The 19524-nt window shown below is 40.6% G+C and overlaps 1 protein-coding gene across 3 annotated transcripts in view; it reads left to right on the forward strand.

Moving 5' to 3' along the window:
- PARVA (parvin alpha) overlaps positions 1-19524 on the forward strand; it is an 89536-nt gene that overhangs the window by 8467 nt on the left and 61545 nt on the right. The window contains exon 2 of one of the 3 annotated variants that reach the window (XM_048855601.2): positions 4189-4362. The exons of the other annotated variants lie outside the window; for them this stretch is intronic. Coding sequence (XP_048711558.1) covers positions 4189-4362 — 174 coding nt within the window. The remainder of the gene's footprint in view (positions 1-4188; positions 4363-19524) is intronic. 3 annotated transcript variants of the gene reach the window in all.

Raw genomic sequence — 19524 nt, forward strand, 5'->3', positions numbered from 1 at the left:
ATTTAAAAATAATCTCATAGTTTTTTGCACCTGGCTTATGATTTTTGATCAGTTGGTGTTGACAGTACTGAAGTCTTTTAAAAGTATTTGCTTACTATTTAAAAAAAAAAAACCCACCAAAAATTCAGTAACATTATTTAACTTTCAGAATCCTGATTCTTTCCCTCAAGTTGTTTTTAGTTGTTGTCTAACCCTATAAAAAAGAGACAGCGTGTGAAGAAACAAAAGTGAAAAAAGGTTAGGAATTGGGACAGTCCCCTAGAGCTCATACGTGAGAGGTGCTGCCCTATGAAATAAGCAGACGTCTTTTCCTTGCTATGTCCTTACTAAGGCAGCCAGTGAAGCAGCATCTGCTGGATGCCAGAGACTTGAAACTGATGAGGAAAGGTTAGTACAAAACCAGCAAATTATACATGAAATCACTAGCGGAGAAACACTCTCCTCATGTTCTTTGAGATCTTACCATCTAGTTGTCCTACACCCACAATTTGCATGCTGTAGTCCATAGTCCCCCCTAAGTTCAAGGGGACAACTGCCACCAATGTGATGGGTGTGGGTAAGGGTCTAATTCTGGGTGCAGGGGGTCCCTCTGAGGGTTGTGTTTGGACCACTCCCTGGTCAGATGGGCAAGGACACTTTCCTTGCCCATTTCCACTCATCATCAAAGTATCCCCACATGTCCTACTTAGGGAGAATCACCCAACCCAGGTACAGTACATTCTTCTTGTAAGGGCAGCATCAGGAATTTGACACATGCATGGAGCTTCCTATTGTGGTATATGTGCTTGTGGGATATGTGAGCTGCCTTTTTGCACAGGTTGTGATTTCGCCATGCCACGTTTGTATTTATTTATTTTTTTGTCTGATTTACCTTTTGATTCAGGGTCTTTTTCAGGCATTGAACTGTTTTTGCATAAGGCCCGATTTAATCCCTCTTGACGTCTCAATAAGTCTCTTTTGTGGAAAAGAGTTCCTTGAATCTTTGTGCTTGTATTTTCTATGAAAATTGGCATGCAGGCTCAGAGCCACTAAATTCTTTTTGGAACTGAGTCAGTCCCAGGTAAACTGGGCAATTTGCTTGCTGCAAAAAATTTCCTTTTCCCACTTTTTTTTTATGCTGGAATAATTTCTTCATCTTCTGTTCTTATTGGTGCTAAAACAGAATAAAACAGATATTTCCATAGAGTAGATTAAAGGAAGTGTAAATACACAGTTTTTAAAAGCATTCTATATTGTGAAAGCCTGAGTTAAGAAGGATTCAGCATTGTAGGGAGCATCTTGTGCCAGATACTACCTTCAAGGGCTGGGACTGTCTTTTTGTTCTGAGTTTTCTAGCACCTAGCATAATGGGGGCCTGGTCCATGACTAGGGGTTCTAGGTGCTACAGTAATACAAATAATAAATAATTATTATTTAAACAACAGCTGTCCACAAATTATAGATTTGATCTTGCAAATGCTGCCGGTCGTAGTGCCATGGGAATAGCAACGTTGTGTTGTATGCATTGGCAGGCCTGAGCTCTATGTCTGAAGATACAAACATCTCAGAAGAGGGAAGGCACTGTGATCAACAATGAAAATAGATCAGGCCATAGGCTGTGGCCAGATATGACAAAGGGCACACTTCCTGATCACTCCAACTCAATAGCCTGTCATTTTACCTCAGTCCCAGGTGAAAGGAACTAGATACATAGCAATTATTCAGATGAAAGGTAGAAAGGATTAGCCTAAAGTGTTGTTTAACATCATCATTAATCAAATGGGGGAACAGCCTCCAACAGTTTACAATTACCATTGACGTTTCAAAATTAAAAGTAAAAGCAATAATCGGAAGGAAAGGAACAGCCAAAAAACAGCTCAGACTCTTGTGTTTTTATTTCAGTGTGAGTTTTCGTTCATTCCTTTGGATTTAGCAGTATTTGCTATCCCAGAACTATTTGACAAAAGATACACATCTGGACCTCAAAGATTAATGTAAATCTAGCTGAATAAAACCACCCCAACATAATAAATAGAAAATTATCTTTGTTTCATTACAGTCTTTCCTCAATACAATGAGCCCCTGTAATCAGGATAACCTTTAATTTTAGATTCAGAGCGAAAGAAAATACCTTGACAGTTTTCTTATAGTTTCAGGAATCTGTCTTGAAGGTGAGGAATCCTTGAGGTTTTCTCATCTTCATCCTTATCAATGGAAAATGTCTCCAGGGCTGTAGAATGAATGAGTAATACATTGGGAGGCCCTAAATCCTCAAGAAACTCCCCATCCTCCCAAGACTACTAGTCTAAAGTTTTGAGAGTCCCACTAGGCCAGGAGCCCTGAGAGGCTGCTTATTTTTTTTGTGGTCCTTTACTTTGTTTGATGACTTTGAAGACAATGTAATACCATGCAAGTTAACCACCTTTCCTCACCCCGCCCCCAGCAAAACAGTTTAATTAGTGTCAGGCCTTCTAAATTTCTCACCAATGGATGGCGGAGTTGCCTGAAGTTTAGATAGACAGACATTTTATTTATTATTTCATTTGTTCTGGCATGTTGGAGCCTGGGTTCTGGGACCCTCCTGGAGCCCCACAAGCCTGAGTCAGCTGACATGGGCCAGCTGGGTTGTTAAATTGCAGAATAGACATACCCATTGAGATAAGGCTACACTGTTAAGCTTAGTTTCTTCCCTTAGTGGAGCCAGGAACCAAAAACGCCCACACTAACTGGAACTATTTAGGGCTAAATCATGGATTTTGCTGCAGCTCTGCACTGGAAGCAGTATGGTACCATTCTGTAGCAGGATGAAAACGAGGAGGCAAATACTTCCCAGAGCTTCCCACCTTACAGATGCTCCTGGTCTGAATTTAGTGGGAGAGGGGAAGCTTTTTGGCCTCCTTTCTGCCTACTCTCTGTCCCGTTTCCCAACTCAGAGCCATCCCTGTGCTCCCTTGAATGCAAGGGCTGTAATTTATGTGTCTGTATAAGATAGCAGAGGTTCCTCGCTCCTTTGCCACTATGTGTAAAGGGGGAAACTGACTAGCCCCTAATGAATAAAGTACAACCTTTTCTATTTAATGTCTCAACCAATACTTCTTAGTGGATTGTGTTACTTGATTTAGTGTCCTTATCTTGGTTGAGATGGGAGGAGGGAGGGGGTAGGTAAGAGAGAATTAACTCACCTTGACTGACTGAAATGTGAGTTGGACTGTAAGCCAAATATGATCAGTGGTCTTAAGCAAGTCCCTAGTCCACTTCACAACTTGGCACAGTTGCACATGGTTGGCAACCTGTGCTCAGGCCAGGGGAATCATAGGAGCAGAAAAACAAGGATGCTGTAGGTCAAGAGTGGGTTGTATTTGGAAAGCTGTGTTGGGAAGATTACACAGCCTCTTCTTGCATTATTCCTGCACCTGATTCTAGGCTGTGTTTCAGCTCAGACAACTGCTAAATTAACTCAAAATATTAAATAAAAATTAGACAAGGAGCTGTAAGGCCAAAATTGGGTTAAATAAGACACGTCAATGTCCTAAATGTTCTGCTCTCCTGTTACTTATGTAGTTCTATTAACTATATTTAGGAAATAACATTGTGAAATAATTGTGTATGTGCTCATGAAACATTGATCTTAAATGTGAAATTTAAGAAAACACATTTGTCATGAGCAGTGATATTGTTTAGCTCTGATATTTGATTTCTCCTTTTTAGACTTCTTATTAATGTTCACAGTAGGTGTTTTATAGTGTTTCAATAGCAGTCAAACATCCCCTCTTTTCAGTGTTGTTAGATAATTGTTTTTAGGAAGAAAAATGGAACACCTGTGATTCTAATACCATGACATTTATGTGAATCATTTTTGGCATTTTTAAGCCGAATTAAGCCCTAGTGATTTATCTGATGTCTGCTTACATAGGTCCAGCTCTGCCATTTTCTGCTTGCATTGAATGGTAGTGTACTCTGCAAGTAGTTCCACTGGGTAGGATTAACTCTCCCGGATCTATCTATTAAGGCAACTTTATTCCCTCTCGCAGGGAAATAAGTGTTTGGTAAAGGTGTGGGGGTCATGTTAGCCACTTCAAAGGCGCCATTTCCCTCCCTGGGACATTAGGTACAGGGTGGGCTGGGGGAGTAGCTATACACATTTCAATCCTGTGGGGATTTATTAGAGAAGAATACAATCTGATGCTGTAATATCTCTTTTTTTTTTAGAACTCCCGGGCGGTAACATGGTTCTGTTGGAACTGTTCCGGCAGGGAGGTGGGCAAGGTGCAGTCAGCAATCCTGTGGAGGCACAGTCTGTGCTTAGAAGACTGTGGCTGCCTTCTGATCCCCACCCTTCCCAGAACCAGGCAGTTTGTGACATGCCCCATGACCTTTTCCCAGGTGAGGGGGGATCCCTGTCCCTCACAAAGGAACAATTAGGGAGGAACGCATAGAGACTTCCTACTACAACTTCTTTCTGCAGGGTATACGTGCAGAGTTAGCTATTGTCAGTACCAGCAAGCGGAGCAGGAGCAGGTAATTAAAAAAACAGTGATTCAGTTTCAATATTCTGCTTTATGATGATCAGGTGAGGTGGCTGCAGGATTGTCAGAAACTGTTAGAGCCTCTTCAATGTGGAAGAGCCAATCTGGTATTGTTTAAATGGATTTGATCTAATAGTGCAGCTTTGGGCAGAAATTTTATGTACGGCGCTTTGTTGTGGGCATAAAGAATATCTTCTGGATTCTATATCGTAGTGGTTGTTGTAGAGAGAACTGTGGTTAAAACTGCATAACAGGTTCCATTCTGACCACCTGAAAAAGAGCTCTATGTAAGCGCAAAAGCTTGTCTCTCTCAAAAACAGAAATTGGTCCAATAAAAGTGTAACCCTTCTGCCAGTGGAGCCGGCAGTAACGAGGACCAGGTTCAAATTTTGGGGTTCCCTTTCAACAGTACAGCACAGAACCGGCCTGAGCCCCCACGCAGTAACCTGGGAAAATTACACACCACCTTTGGGTGCCTCTGAGAGGCAATACTTCCCCATTCGCAAGCACAGAGTCTGAGTGTAAAAAAGAAACTTTTAATGAAAGGAGGGAAGTCACCTGACGTTAATTAGGGAAAATGCCACAAGCAGGATTCATAATCGTAAAGCTGTGAGCATGGGGCAGTGCCTTCTGCCTCCTGTTCTTGTGTTCTACAACCAAAAGTTCCTTTTCCGTGCCCCTCTCTGCTTCCTCACCACACCCCACTCACAGTGGTTGTCCTTGGTCAGTGAGCACTCAGGGTTCAAAGGTGCATCTGTGTGAGTTCACCTCCCACCCGGCTTGTTCTGCCATCTGAGCACTTGCTTGCTCTGGCTGCCTGCTCCCGCAGGCCAACTGCTCCTCTCTGCTGGCCGGGCAGAAACGCTGTCCCACCACAAGTGGTTTCAGCTCTTATTTAAGCATTTAAATAACAAAGGCTCCTAATGGAGCCTATTTAGCTCTACCTTTGAACAGTGGTGAGGAACAGGTTAAACCAGACCAGGGACCTTGAGGGAGAGTCCACACCTCCTGTCTGGGACACCTGTCCCCATCTCTCTTACATTCACAGGGGTCTGACATTCGAGCCCCTAGCTTAATGAGGTCCTTTAAACTGAGGGTGACTCCCTCATTTGGGACAGGTTAAGCTCAGTTCTGCACCCTTTTATTCATGCAATAAAAAGAACATTGATAACATTTCACCACTCCTGCATTCAGAACTAAAGTGTTTTGTAACCCAACACCGGCCAAAGTTGATCACTTTGAGCAACACAGCTCTATCTGCTGGATATCTTGGCAGAGTAGGTGTGTTCATGTAAATACAGTTTGTTCCTGAAGTCTCTCCCACTCCCAGCTAGCTGTCAGGGGAGAACTCATCCTGCTTACAAAAGATATTACCACACCCGCCTTCTCTCTCTAATATCCTGGTAACAACATAGCTAAAACAACACTACATACATGTGTTTTCAGTGACTTAAAACTTTCTGAAACATTCGTCTTTCTGAACTTTTTTCAGTCCTTGGTCCCTCCTTTTTTCTTCCCTCAGTCCTCCTATTTTCTCTGCCTGTGGCACATCATAGTCTAGTCTTCTGTGGGCTGTAATACTTTGGCCTCATGTCAGTTTTTGGGTTTACTGTGTGGGTGTTGGCTAGTGTTGGTGGCCTATGATATACAGGAGGTAAGCCTAGATGATCTGGTGGTCCCTTCTGGCCTAAAACTATAAAACTCTGCCAAAAAGTAAATTTATCTGGAAAGGCTGACAATCAGCTCAAACATTTTTAAGAATAAAGAGACTGTTGATAAGTTCTCTCTCTTCATCATGTATAAATAACTTTAATGCTAAAAGTGTTAGTATAAATAACATTGAAATTTGTTATGAAAATAGCTCTCATTGAGGTGAAGTGCCTTGACAAAACAGAGCATGTGAAAGCCATCCATATAAAAAGCACATAGTAAACTGTTTTTACATAATGTGCTACAGATTAAGCATAACAACACAAAATAATAGTGAACATTTGCCATTATAAAAATTATTTTTAGCCAAGTCAATTTCATTGTGAATGTCCTTAATCCCTGACTTCCACTAGGGAAGGCTGTGGTGTTGGCTGAAAATGAAATTAATAATACATGTGTCTAACTACATTATTAAAATCTGATAAATATCTGTCAATAGAGAGATACTGGATAATTATGACAATGAACAGTGCAAGTAATTTATACAAGAATGGCAAAAAATTATATAGTGTTGTCTAGGCACATGTAAGGTTTTACAAAGAAAATGTTATACTGTGCTAGAAACAGCATGTGATCACATAATTAAAGCTTGTATTGTCATACATACAAACAAGGGGAGCGAGTTAAGGTTACACATACAACCATAACATTATAATTTCCTGCCTTTTTAAGTATTTAAACATGCAACTGAAAAGTTCTCTTAACAGATTTTTTTTTAAATGGAAAATGCATGTAAAATGAGAAAAGTACATTGCTACTGGCATTCATATACAAACAATATAAGCCTCCCTCTGCTGCCTCTACAGTGAGAGAGACCTTTTGAGTACTATTCTGAAATCCATCTTGATGACATCAGTGATTGTGTCAATGCACAAAGACGTATACAAAACAGATTTATGTGCATGCCGCCTGCATTAGAAACATGGAAAGGGGGAATCAGTGTCATCTAAATTGCAGAGACTATTTTTCTGTATTGCTCTTGGAAGTCTGAGACCCTGCATTTCAGCACTTTTCTTGACTGCTTATGAGCAAGTAGTATTTTCCCATACGTCATCTGTAGGAAAAAATAGCAGTGCACACCAGAGACATTGAATGGACTCAACATAGAATAGAATAGAATAGAATACAGATATTGACCTGTGGGCTCTTGGATGTAGGACTTCACACTCCAGAAGCCCATACATCTTAGGGGAAACATGCAGGTTCCTTCCCATTGCCTGGCAAGTTGCTGATGTTTGCAAGTCACTGTATCGGTCTAATTATGTCAGCGGAAAAACTGAAGCAGTCGTATCTTCTGTGCTTCTTTTACCCTTGGCTATTTCTACAGAGTTATGTAGCTTGTCTGGATAACCCAGTGCTAGCTCATCGCTCATGTCCAAAAGCCCCACTGCCTTGGTTAGCCATGAAAATAGATGGACATGAGTGTAGGCAGCCAAGAGACCATGTATGTGCATCAAGTGTGAATATTAAAGTCAGAATTTCTCACACAGAAATGTCTAAATTTCTCTGCCATTGCTAATCCAGCTCTGAGCTGGATTAATGAAATAGAATGTGTGGTGCTTCATTGAATTGGGCATAGAAGCACCTTGGGTACATGTAGTGTGGAGAGGGATAGATATTTCTCTTTTGTATCTCTGCAAGTGGCCTCTTCGGAGCTATCCAGGTGTGGAAGCTTATTTTGGCTAATGGGCTAAATAGGTTGGCAGGGTGAGAGTCTATTTTTCCATGGGTTTATGTGTATGTAAGAAAAGTATAACATTTTGTCAGAGTACTTTTTGTTCAGAGTGCTTTTTCTTAGGTTTCTTGTCCAGCTCTAGAGTTATGCTTAAGCCTCATAATGTTTTTTCTGGACCTAAGTCAGCAAATATTAATAGTGGAATATAGATGTAAAAGAGCTAATATACAGGAGATGCTAGACTCTGGAGCAAATGTGTCAATGCTGTCAATGCTTCAGAGTGTTATTAATTAAAATAATGACATTACAGGAGCTACAGTTGCTATCAGGCAAAAAAAATGATAATGTCTGAGTGCCAGGATAAATGCAGTATAATATATTTCAGCATTGGATTCAAATAATGATTTGTCCAATCTGTTATCAGACTACATGAATATGACAAATTAGGTGGCCAGGGAATGTTTTTGTTGCAAGTAGCACTATTTTTATGGTCTCTACTTCTTTAGGCTTCTCTGACAACACATGCTTTAGAATAGGGGTGGGCAAACTATGGCCCAGGGGCTACATCCAGCCCTTCAGACGTTTTAATCCGGCCCTCGAGCTCCCACTGGGGAGCAGGGTCCAGGGCTTGTCCCGCTCCAGCCGGGGAACAGGGTCGGGGGCTTGCCCCACTCTGTGCATGCCATGGCTCTGTGTGGCTCCCAGAAGCAGCAGCATGTCCCGCCTCTGGCTCCTATGCGTAGGGGCAGCCAAGGGGCTCCGCATACTGCCTCTCCCCCAAGCAATGCCCCTGCAGCTCCCATTGGCTAGGAACCACAGCCAATGGGAGCTGCAGGGGCAACACCTGTGGACAGGGCAGCGCACAGAGCCACCTGGCCACGCCTCTACATAGGAGCCGGAGTGGGGACATGCTGCTGCTGCTTCCGTGAGCTGCTTGAGGTAAGCATTGCCTGGAGCCCTGATCCCCCTCCTGCCCTCTGAACCCTTTGGTTCCAGCCCGGAGCACCCTCCTGCACCCCAACCCCTCATCCCCAGCCCCACCCCAGAGCCCACTTCCCCAGCCAGAGCCCTCACCCCCTCCCACACCCCAACCCCCAATTTTGTGAGCATTCATGGCCCGCCATACAATTTCCGTACCCAGATGTGGCACTTGGGCCAAAAAGTTTGCCCACTCCTGCTTTAGAAAGTGTGTCAGGTATCATGCATTTGAATAATCCCGTATGAATTTTACCAGCGGGAGTGACTATTTCTCCTTTTTGATGCCAGTAGGAATAGAAAGTATGATCCTTGCAATGGGAAGGGAGGGAAATTTAAAGTAGTTCAGACAAAAAATACAATTGCTACTTCAAAAGATCCAGTTAAAATAAAATAAAGGAAACATAAGTATTGTAGAGGTGGCTCAGAACCAAAACTTCAGATCCCAACACCCCTGGAGATTAGGTCAGATCCTTTTTCTGCATATGACCCATATTTTATAATGAGCCAAACTAAAATCGCAACACTCTGAAATCTAGATCTGAATTTTGGACTAAGCAGTAGTACATAAAATGTAACCATTTTAAGGCTCCGTGCTGTCCATCAGAGTCAGGTTAGACGCTATGGATTCAGGAAGGAGTCTTTCGTGTGTTGGATGAGGAATGTTTAGCACAGTTTAGCACATGTTTAGCACAGTTTAGCATGTTTAGCACAGTTTAGCACATGTTTAGCACAGTTTAGCACAGTTTAGCACATGTTTAGCACAGTTTAGCACAGTTTAGCACATGTTTGTTATGCAGTAATGTAGCTTATAGTTTCAAAGTCCTACCACTGTTTTGTTCTAGTTTGAATACTAAGATCCCAAGTGAGTGTGAACTGGAAATCAGTGAAGCTATGGCAACTTACAGCAGCTAAGGTTCTGGCCCAAACTCTCTCAAGTTATCTTTTTCTGGGACACTTTCCTACAATTCATCACATTTATGGATTGGCTTGGGAAAAAAATAAAATCAAAATGACTCCTTATTTATTTTTTTGTATCTTCTCTCTCTTTTCTTAAGCAGCTTTAAAAATGTTAAACATAAATGAAATAACTTATTGTTTAGAATCTGAATAAATGTCTTCACAGAGATTGGTTTTGATGCATATCGTACTGGAATGTATACTGGGCTTTATGAACAAATTCCCTAAAAGGATTGCAGGATGCAGGTGCTCAGTAGGGCACAAGGTGGCTCCAGTAGCCAGATCACAAGGAAGGCTGGGATGAATTGGAATAAGTTGGAGGAATGAGTTCATAGATATTGACCAAGAATGTGTCTGAACAGAGGACTGCATTTCTTTCTAATGCTGATACTGTATTTTTTAATTTGGATTTGATTTTAACAGGTTTTTTTGGAAGTGCAGTATACCAATTCCTAGAGAGAGAGTGGAGCTGGTACATTTGCACTGAGTTTCATCCCAGGGAGCCTCATATTTCATTGCTAAGGGCATGATTCCTGTGTTCCATAAAATATTATGAGCTGATCTAGTTCTTCTGAATAAAAGGTGATTGCTAAATGTAAAGAATAGAATCCCAGTGGATACTGTAGAAACTACAGAACAGAACTCTACAGAATTAGAGCAGAAGTGTAGATTGAATTTGATAAGTGGGTAAAGCTCCGATACAAACAATTGTGAAGAGGATTAGGGCAGACTATAGTTCTGTTTAGATGAATGTTATTCTGTGAGGGTTCAATCTTGCTTTTCTTCCAAAAGTTCAGACTTTGTAAAAATAGAATAAAACGGGTTGAGTGAGAAAATAGAATGGCTTAGTATGAGCACATTTAGCCAAAAGTATCATCTCAGTATTATTGGTCCAGCAAGCCAAAATATCTACAGTATTTTGTTTTCTATGTCTTCGAGAGATGAACTAATATCCTGTCATCTCTGTTTTATTCTAGGCATCTCAAAACACTTTAAAATGGGTAGTGGGGTGGTAAGTGTTATTTCCATTTTACAAATGAAGAAACTGGGCAAAAGAGGTGCAGTGACCTGGCTTCCTGTCTAACCTCAGGCAGTGGGATAGCTGGGAATAGAACTCAAGTCTCCTGACTCCCACCTGGCTTCTAGTTAATACTGCCTGTCACTTTCACTGTTTTCATTTTTTCAATTATCTGTTTTATTTCTTCCACTTGCTGGAGTTTGTATCTATACAGGAAACTGAATTTAACTATGTTTATTCCTGAATTGTTTATTTTTTGAATAAGAACTGGGCTGCTATTTTTTTTCTGGCATTCCATTTCCTTGTGTGACTCAGTCAGAAAGAAAAAAATGTAGGTTAGATTACTGCTTTGTGACAGGCATTGTGCTAAATAAGAAAAAATAATAACTAAAGAGTGTTTCTTTGTTAAGATGCTGTTTGCCTTGCACAGCATCACAAAGGAGAATCAAAATACAAATTTTGAGATGACTTATTTAGTGAAGATCCTGAAATTTAAAAGGGGATTCTTTTGTTGATGATGGTGGTTTTTAAAAAAATTGATGAAACTAGTTTAATCATTTATTTATGTCTTTGTTTATTTTAGAAACATGAAACAGTTCATATTTGTTCACCTTGAAAATCTATTATAAAGACATATGCAGAAGAAAGAAAAAGAAATATCAGAAATTGAGGCTAAAAACCAAAAGCACGTGCACCACTTAGACTTTCAATATTCTTTGCAGATACATTTTGTTGTTCATTTTATCAAAAGTTAACTTTTGAGGTTAAAGCAATAACACATGAATCTGAAATAAGGGGCTTAATCCTGTCTTGCTCAGACAGAACTCCCATTGACTTCAGAAGGAGTTTTGTGTGAATAAAAATTGGAAGAAGTGGTCCACTAACATTAAAATATGTACAGGGTCAGATCATCAGGTGGTGTAGGTAGGCACAGCTCCATTGAGTTAACTGGAACTAAATATCTTGTGGATGGTAAGTAAAACCTTCAGAATACTGTAATGGAACTTTTATTAATATTAATTTGTCAGATTTGAAAAATCTGGCCTTTTTTTGGTCGCTTAAATTCTTATTAGCATGTCTTAGTGTTTTGTGCTCAGGAACTGAAAATATGCAAATATGTATTCAAAAACATTTCACTGTTTTCATGAGAGAGTGAAGAAAATAGAAGTAATCAAAAATTGGGATTAAATACTTTGATCGTTTGGCCAATTAATAGATCTGCGGTTGCAAAATAGAAGGTCTGTGGGTTGAAACTGGCTCTTAACTTAATGTTAACTTACATTTAATTAGCCAGACCAGATGGAAGGTGGCTAAGCTTTGAATGAAGGCTTGTGGGAAAAAGACATAATCTTCCATTTTGTCAAAGGAACTAATACCACAGATTAAAGGTCGGTGTTCTTTTCAGAATTTAAAGCATGGATGCATAGTGTCTGACAGCAAGAAACAGCAAGGGCACTAGCAAATTAACTTAACCCCTAGATGCCTAGTATACAGGCTCTGCTTCATTTGATCCTACAATTCAAGTCCTAGCACCCCTGTTTGAGTCATAAATCCCAAGTAGATAAGGATTTCTGAATTTCGGTCTTGTATAAGCAAGTGGGGTCACTTCTGGGAAGTTTGTGCTTAGGGGGGAAGGAAAACAGAGAATTCCCTACATAGCTGAGAAATGACTCAGTCCTGTAAATGCTAAGCACCCTGGCTCAATTCAGCAAAGCACTTAATTCCGTGCTTAATAATAAGCATGTGAGTAGGCAAATCAATGGAACTATTCATGTGCTTAAGTACTTCTCTGGCCTGATCCAGCATTCTCAGCACTTTCAGGACTGAGTCATAAATATGCACCATGTTAGAGCATGAGAATGTAGTAAGAGGAGTAGAGTAGTAGGCATTGCAGCAAGACATTACACATGTTTAAAAAGAGAGGAAATTAAAGTATAAATAAAAATCATTGTAATGAGAATTAAGGAAAGATGTAGGTCATGGCTCTGATTTCTCCCTGAGTGTTCAGTTACTCTTGGGGCTGCTTCCTATACTCACTCAAATCAGTGGCAAAACTCCCATTGATTTCAGTGGTGCATGAATGAGTCCTTTCTGAACTGCTGAAGAACAATTTGATGAACAAGAAATTAGCCAAAACACAGCACTGCCATGAAACTTATAGTCCGCATTGTTTTAGCAGCAAAGAATGTTGTGCTCTAATGAAGCTATGAATTCTTTTTAAGGGCCTGATTCTGCCATCCTTACATGCATTGATTGATTTCTGTGGAATTACTTGCACCAGGCCTACTCCAAATCTGGATGCTCTGAAGTCAGTGAAAAGGATCCTGTTAACTTCAGTGGGTTTTGGATCAGGCTTATGATAAGGTACTACTTAACATGAGTAATGGTGGGAGAAATGGGTCCCAGGAAGATTTTTGGTGTGATTAATAGAGTTGAGCAAATGTTCTGAAAGTTATTCTCTCAAACTTTAAAATAACTTGCTTTAGCTATGCTCTCACTCTCTGTAAACAGGTTTTACTGGCATAAACTCCTGAAAATAGAAAATTTCTAAGTCACATGCATGGATATAGACGGCATGGATTTTAAACTTCACCTTAAGTACTTGCATACCCATTTGATCAAGAAACAGAAAAGGGCATACTATATGACTTATTAGGCCAATCATAACTAAACAACATAGCCTGATTGTAAAATACTTGCAGAGAACTGATTACAAACAATCCATAGATGTAAAAAAAAAGTCAAGTAATATTAAATAACATAAAAACTCAATTCTACCTTTTTGCTCAGAACACTTTTTAAATATCCCATGAAGCCAATAGGATTACTTCTTAGTAACTCTGATTTTGATTTACTGAACATGAGTGAGGATGGCAGAATCAGGCCCTAATTCCTGATGAAATTACATTCTTTGGTAAAATAAAGTAATCTAATGAATTATTGTTTGAAAATTATTTTTTCACTTATTGTTTTAAGGTTAACTCACCATAGAAATCAGTATTAGATAAGATGAGGTCTATTTTCTTTCAGAGATATTATATCTGGTAGTGACTGAGAATCCAAATCAATATTTGAATTCACATTTATTACAGAAAATAATTAATAGTAATGTGGATTTTGCCATAATTTCATTCGAAATATGAAGCCAGCAGAAATTAATGTTTACTACTAATGTTCACACTGTTTAACATCAAAGCTTAGTAACTCAAGATATTATAAGTGATGATATCAAATATATTTCTTCCACTCCACCTAGAAAATGGTATCATTTTATTTATTACAATAAGACTCTTTAAAGCAGCATTGGGCTTTATTTACTGTAAAAAAAACATTTTCACTAAGTGCTATGTAATGGCGCATTGTGCCTATAGTTGCCAGTTCTAACCTGGCCATAGTAACCAAAACCATCTGAGGTCTGTATTTTTTGTTTGTATTAAATTAGTATGGTGGTATTGGGTTAGCCCCTATTAGATACATCATATAACTTTAATAATCTTCAGTAATTGGCCCCCTGGTCTGAATGAGCATGGAAACCCCATCCTATCTGACCTACTTGAAGGTCAAGGTTGCAGCATATTAAGATAAGGGAACTTGTTCTGTTGCTCTCCATGCTATTCCTAGATTGTGGATAAACGGAGGACTTCAGTCTCCATAGCTGCTATTCTGGCACATTACAAGGCACACACATTCAATAAAATAATTTAAAGGAAAAACTCTTTTGATTGTGCCAGCTGGCATCAGGGCATAAATGTTTATGAAGTCACCCCAGGACTTTAGAAAGTTCTTTTATTGTAAAAGCTTTGTGTACACTGAATACATATAGCTGCTGATGCTTACACAAAAACATTGTTTTCTTATTGTTAAATAACTTTGTCTTGTGGATGGTAGAAGCGGAATTGTAGTGGTCACCATTAAAAAGTCAGCATTTACGCACAGTTACCATACAGTGGTATTGGAGATGCCACAGTTATTTTCTAATTTGAATATAGGGAAATACTAGCATATGTCAGATACCACTCTGTGGTAACTCTGGGCAAACATTCACAGGAAACTGGAAGTTAACAAATAGAAACTGCTGCAAGTGAAAAACGGTAACCTTTACTTATCACATGACTATTTTCAGCCAATCTGAAACCAGGAAACTCTAAATCTATATAATATGGTTTATTGAGAAGTGTAAATAATTTCACATTTTTACAGTTGAATAAAACTTATGCTGCATATTAGGGACCAAATTCTGCCTTCTGCTATGCTCTTGCCAGGGCAGTAGGATTGTTTAGGGGTGAGCTGCAGTAGGATTTAGCCCTACAAATTCATTTGAGGAGAATATTTAAGACCGAATGAGACAGATTCTGCCCTGGGTAATGATACATAGGACAAATTCAGTGAGAGTTCCATGGAGGAATCTAAGAGCATAAGTAGGATCTATAAATTCTATCCTGATCAAAGTTGTGCCACAAAAAGCATTGTTAAAAACATAAGAGTTTGAGAACGGCCTTTTTGATGCAACGTGAACCTTGCCAAAAACTAACGTATCGTTTACAGGAAATTAGAAGTTAGAGAGGATGAGTCAGTCTACTTCAAGGCTAAACAGTTTCCATTGAACTTAAATAATGAATGCCAAGACCTAGAGACAAAACAGTCAGCTGCAACAGTTTTCCCTTCTTTGATTGTGTCTTCCATTCAGTCCATGCCATTCTCTTTAGGGGAGTCCTCTGTCCCTTTTACTTCACCAAGCACTAGGAGTGTAAACATAGATCATTGTAACCTTTGGAGAAAAAAACAACGTTCTATATATTGCTTTAGTGCCAATTATCACAGAGTGCAGGTCAGCATGTGCAATTTTTGCCTCCAGGGCGTTCTTTTACAGGAACTTGCCACCAATTTTTGTAATATCTGTCTCCATAAAAGGACAGGAATAAATAAGTAATCTGCTTTAGCTTCACACTTAATTCTGAAAGGGCACAGGTCATTTATTTCCAGGCATGTACAAAGATCATGACATAATTGCTGAATTACAAAGCAACCAATGAGAATGGTGCATTTATACCAACTCTGAATAGTTCCTATTTGTAAAAGTTTCTACATTTGTTCTGGTATTCAGGTTTACGAAACGAACACTTTTAGTGGTGTATTATGTTAATCTAACTCTTGATAGAAACTAGAGAGAAAATGGGCTTTTATATAAACACACTTTTTTAGATCCTTTTAATGCTGATTATTCACTTGGTGTACAGAGTGGTTCCATGGCCTTGTGAATAATGCTTTGTATTGTCATAGACAAGACAGAGATTTGGAAAGAGGCTTTTGAGCACTGTGTGAAGGTGATAATCTCAGTCTCCAGGGAAGGAGAGGAAGAAAAGGTGGCTGCTTGTATTATCCTCTTATATTCCTCCCTGGCCAGTCCTTGAACAGACCTGCATTTCCTGAAATGAAAAAGGACTTAATTATTTAGGGTTCCTAGTCAAGCTACTTCTTATATCTGTATTGGGGCCTCCTGTGGCATTTTTCAACCTGATATAACAGTACATGTTCAAAAGATTAGGCCCTTGATGCTTCCAAGATCATACATACCATACTCCTGGAGACATTCTGTGGCAAAAAATTAAAAATTCTGCGCACAATATTTAAAAATTCTGCACGTTTTATTTGTCAGTAAATAAATGCAGAGGCTCCAGCATGGCAGTGGGGAGCACAGGCCACTGGCTGTACGAAGGTGGGAGATCACTCTGTAGCCTCCCCACTCCCCAGGACACGGACTCAGTGGTGAGGCTGCACCCGACCCTGACACAATACAAGACCTGGGCGTGCCCCAGAAACACCTTGAGGCCCTGCCTCTCTGTGCCAGGTGCACCAGGTGTGGGGCAGGCAGGCTCAACCAGGCAGGATCCAAGTATGGAGGGGCTCAGTGTGGGGGGATCCAGGTGTGGGGTGAGAGGATTCTGTGTGGGACAATCTGGATCCAAGCAGCTCAGTTGGGGGTCTAGGTGTGTGGGGGATCTGGATGCACAGAGGCTTCTTATGGGGGGAGGGTTTCCAGGTGCAGGGACAATGGGACTCTGCAGGGGCTTCCAGCTGAAAGTGGTTGGGACTCAGCAGAGAGGTCTGGGTGCTGCAGAGTGGGGCTTGGTGGGGTGGGAGTCTGGGTGCAGCTAATTGGGGGTCAGTAGCATGGCGGTCTGCATGCAGGGGCTCAGGGTTGTGCAGGGGGGTGGGGCTCATCAGGGTGGAGATTTGAGTGAAGGGAGCTCAGTAGAGGGTGGTCTGGGTGCAGGGGTGAGGGTCTGGAGGCAAGGGGTCTGGGTGCAGGAGGGCTCCAGGTACAGGGGTTGAGGTTCAGTGGGCTGGGGTTCGGGTATGGAGGGCTAGGGGGATTCTGGATATACGGGATGAGGCTTGGCGGGGGTGTCTGGGTATGGGAGGTTCAGAAGCATGGGTGTTGGGCAGATGGGGGAACAGCTCCCTGTACAGAGACCACTTCGTCCGCAGCTGAGGAGCTAGCAGCTGATCCCAGCTCAGGGTAGGAGCCACTGACTGGTGGTGTCCCCAACCCTGCAGTGATTTACCTCTCCACTGGCTGCTCCGGGTGCCTGAAACGATGTACCTGCACAGCTAGGGAGTGGTGCTTGACTGCTCTTGCAGCTTCCCTTTGCTTCCCAGTCAGAAAGCCATTTTTCTGCCAGGAAGCAAAGAAATCTGTGGGAGACATTAATTCTGCGCACGTGGAGTGGCGCAGAATTCCCCCAGGAGTAATACAAGGAGCAGGGCTTGATGCATGTGTGTGTGTGAGAGAGAGCGAGAGAGAGGAGACCCACAACTTTGAAGCTACTTCTGGCTATGCTGTGAGTGAGTTCATGAAGCTCTAAGCAAATCTTGTGTACATTGCAGGGTTGTGTTCTTGTGAAGTTGGCCATAGCTTTATGTGAGATTTGGATTGAATAATCTTAATTTAATTTAAAAGAGCAGTTCAAAGCTTGCTTAAATAGAGAGCAGCCAGCCCTGGATTTGAGATCCTCAGGGGGAAGAAGCTTTATTTATTTATTTTATTGTATGAAAACACTTTTCACATTTTCAAAGCCAGCTAGGGGGTTTAGCCACATTAATTTTAATGGGACTTGGATTTCAAAATCCCAACCTATATTTCTAAAAATATGAGCCCATTTTATATACCCTGCTAACTAACTACATACTGGGACAGATTCACTCCCATGGATGCAAATGGCAACCTCCTGTGCTGACAGGGGAAGCATCCCCCCTGCAAATTCCACTTGAGAAGGCAGCCTTCAATTCTAGCCAAGGCTCCATAGGAGTCTCATTGGCAGAAGTGCCCTTGAAAGAGTAATTGAATAAATACATCTCTCAGTTGCTCTGGCCCTGCCCACTTTGTGGGGTGTGTCAGCAAGCTCCAGACAGAGTCAGGGTAGGGGTGGAGGCTTGTGACACTTTCCCCTCCAGCCATCTTTCGGCCATCAGACATAGAATTGGGACCTTGAATTGGGCCAACTGGCTACTTTTGTCAGAAGATTCTTTTCATAATAAGCAACAGCACTCATGGAGAGCAATAATTGTTAATGGGAATTATTGTCCTGTTTGGAATATTTTCACAGAAGAGAATACTCATTTCTGTCTCTAAAGTAAGAAGGCTGGTCACATGCTCACAATTCAGTTTAAGTCAATCGTTCTTCTAACAGCCGCCAGTTTTCATTGAAGTCTTTCACTAGCAGCACAATTTGGGTATCAAATCTATTTTGTTTGTCATTTGAATTTTTACAGTATGTAACAATTGAGGGTTAAACTCATTGACATACACTTTAAACTTTTTATATATAAAAGTTAATATATAACATTCCTTTTGTGCCATACAGTATCTAATTGGTCAAATTACACTATGATTTACATTTCTTGGTATTAAATTAATCTTTAGAGCAGTGAGTATCTTTCTGATTTCAGATAGTTAGAGGTCATGGGGTAGTGAGGAGGACATAGGTTCAGCTTAGAGAACACCAGACCTGGAATGAGGTTCTGCATCCTATTTTTGGCTCTGCCACTAAATTGACGTATAATTGTGGGCCCTTAACCAGTCTGTGCCTCAGTTTCCAGATATATAATATGGGAATGAGAATGTGTATTCACCTTTGTGAAGCACTTTTGGCTCTACAGATGAAAAATGCTAAATATTATTGTAAGAGTATTGTTCTAGGATTAAAGAGTGGACGTAGCTCAAGAAATGCTTTGTAATCCAGGAATTTTGGTTTGGGCCAAATTGAAAATGGTAACCTTAACACCCAGGGTTAGTGTCTGCCAGGATTTAAGTCTAAAGAGTTTGAGTATGTAAGTTAAGGCTTTGTAGAATGATGTTAGAGTGTATGAACTTGTCATTCAGTGTGTGTTTGCATTATTACAGTAGAATGGTCTTAACTAAAATTCAGCAGTTGTCTGACATGTATGTAATGGTTTCTATCAGTGAATTTTACCTTCCAGAGAATGAAGGCAGATAACTAGAAAATAAGTTTTAAACAATTCTTTCTCTCAGAGATACAGAATTATTAGTAGGTTTTTGAACTTCTGCTATGTACATGATGCTATTCCACCAGGAGATGTTGTAAGAGACTCCATGCTGTTTTAGAGAGAATGAGGTCTACTCTTCATTCCCCAAAATCAATGTTAGTTATGAGTTGTGA

The sequence above is a fragment of the Caretta caretta genome, chromosome 6 (genome assembly GCF_965140235.1).
Source record: "Caretta caretta isolate rCarCar2 chromosome 6, rCarCar1.hap1, whole genome shotgun sequence".
Taxonomy (NCBI): domain Eukaryota; kingdom Metazoa; phylum Chordata; order Testudines; family Cheloniidae; genus Caretta; species Caretta caretta.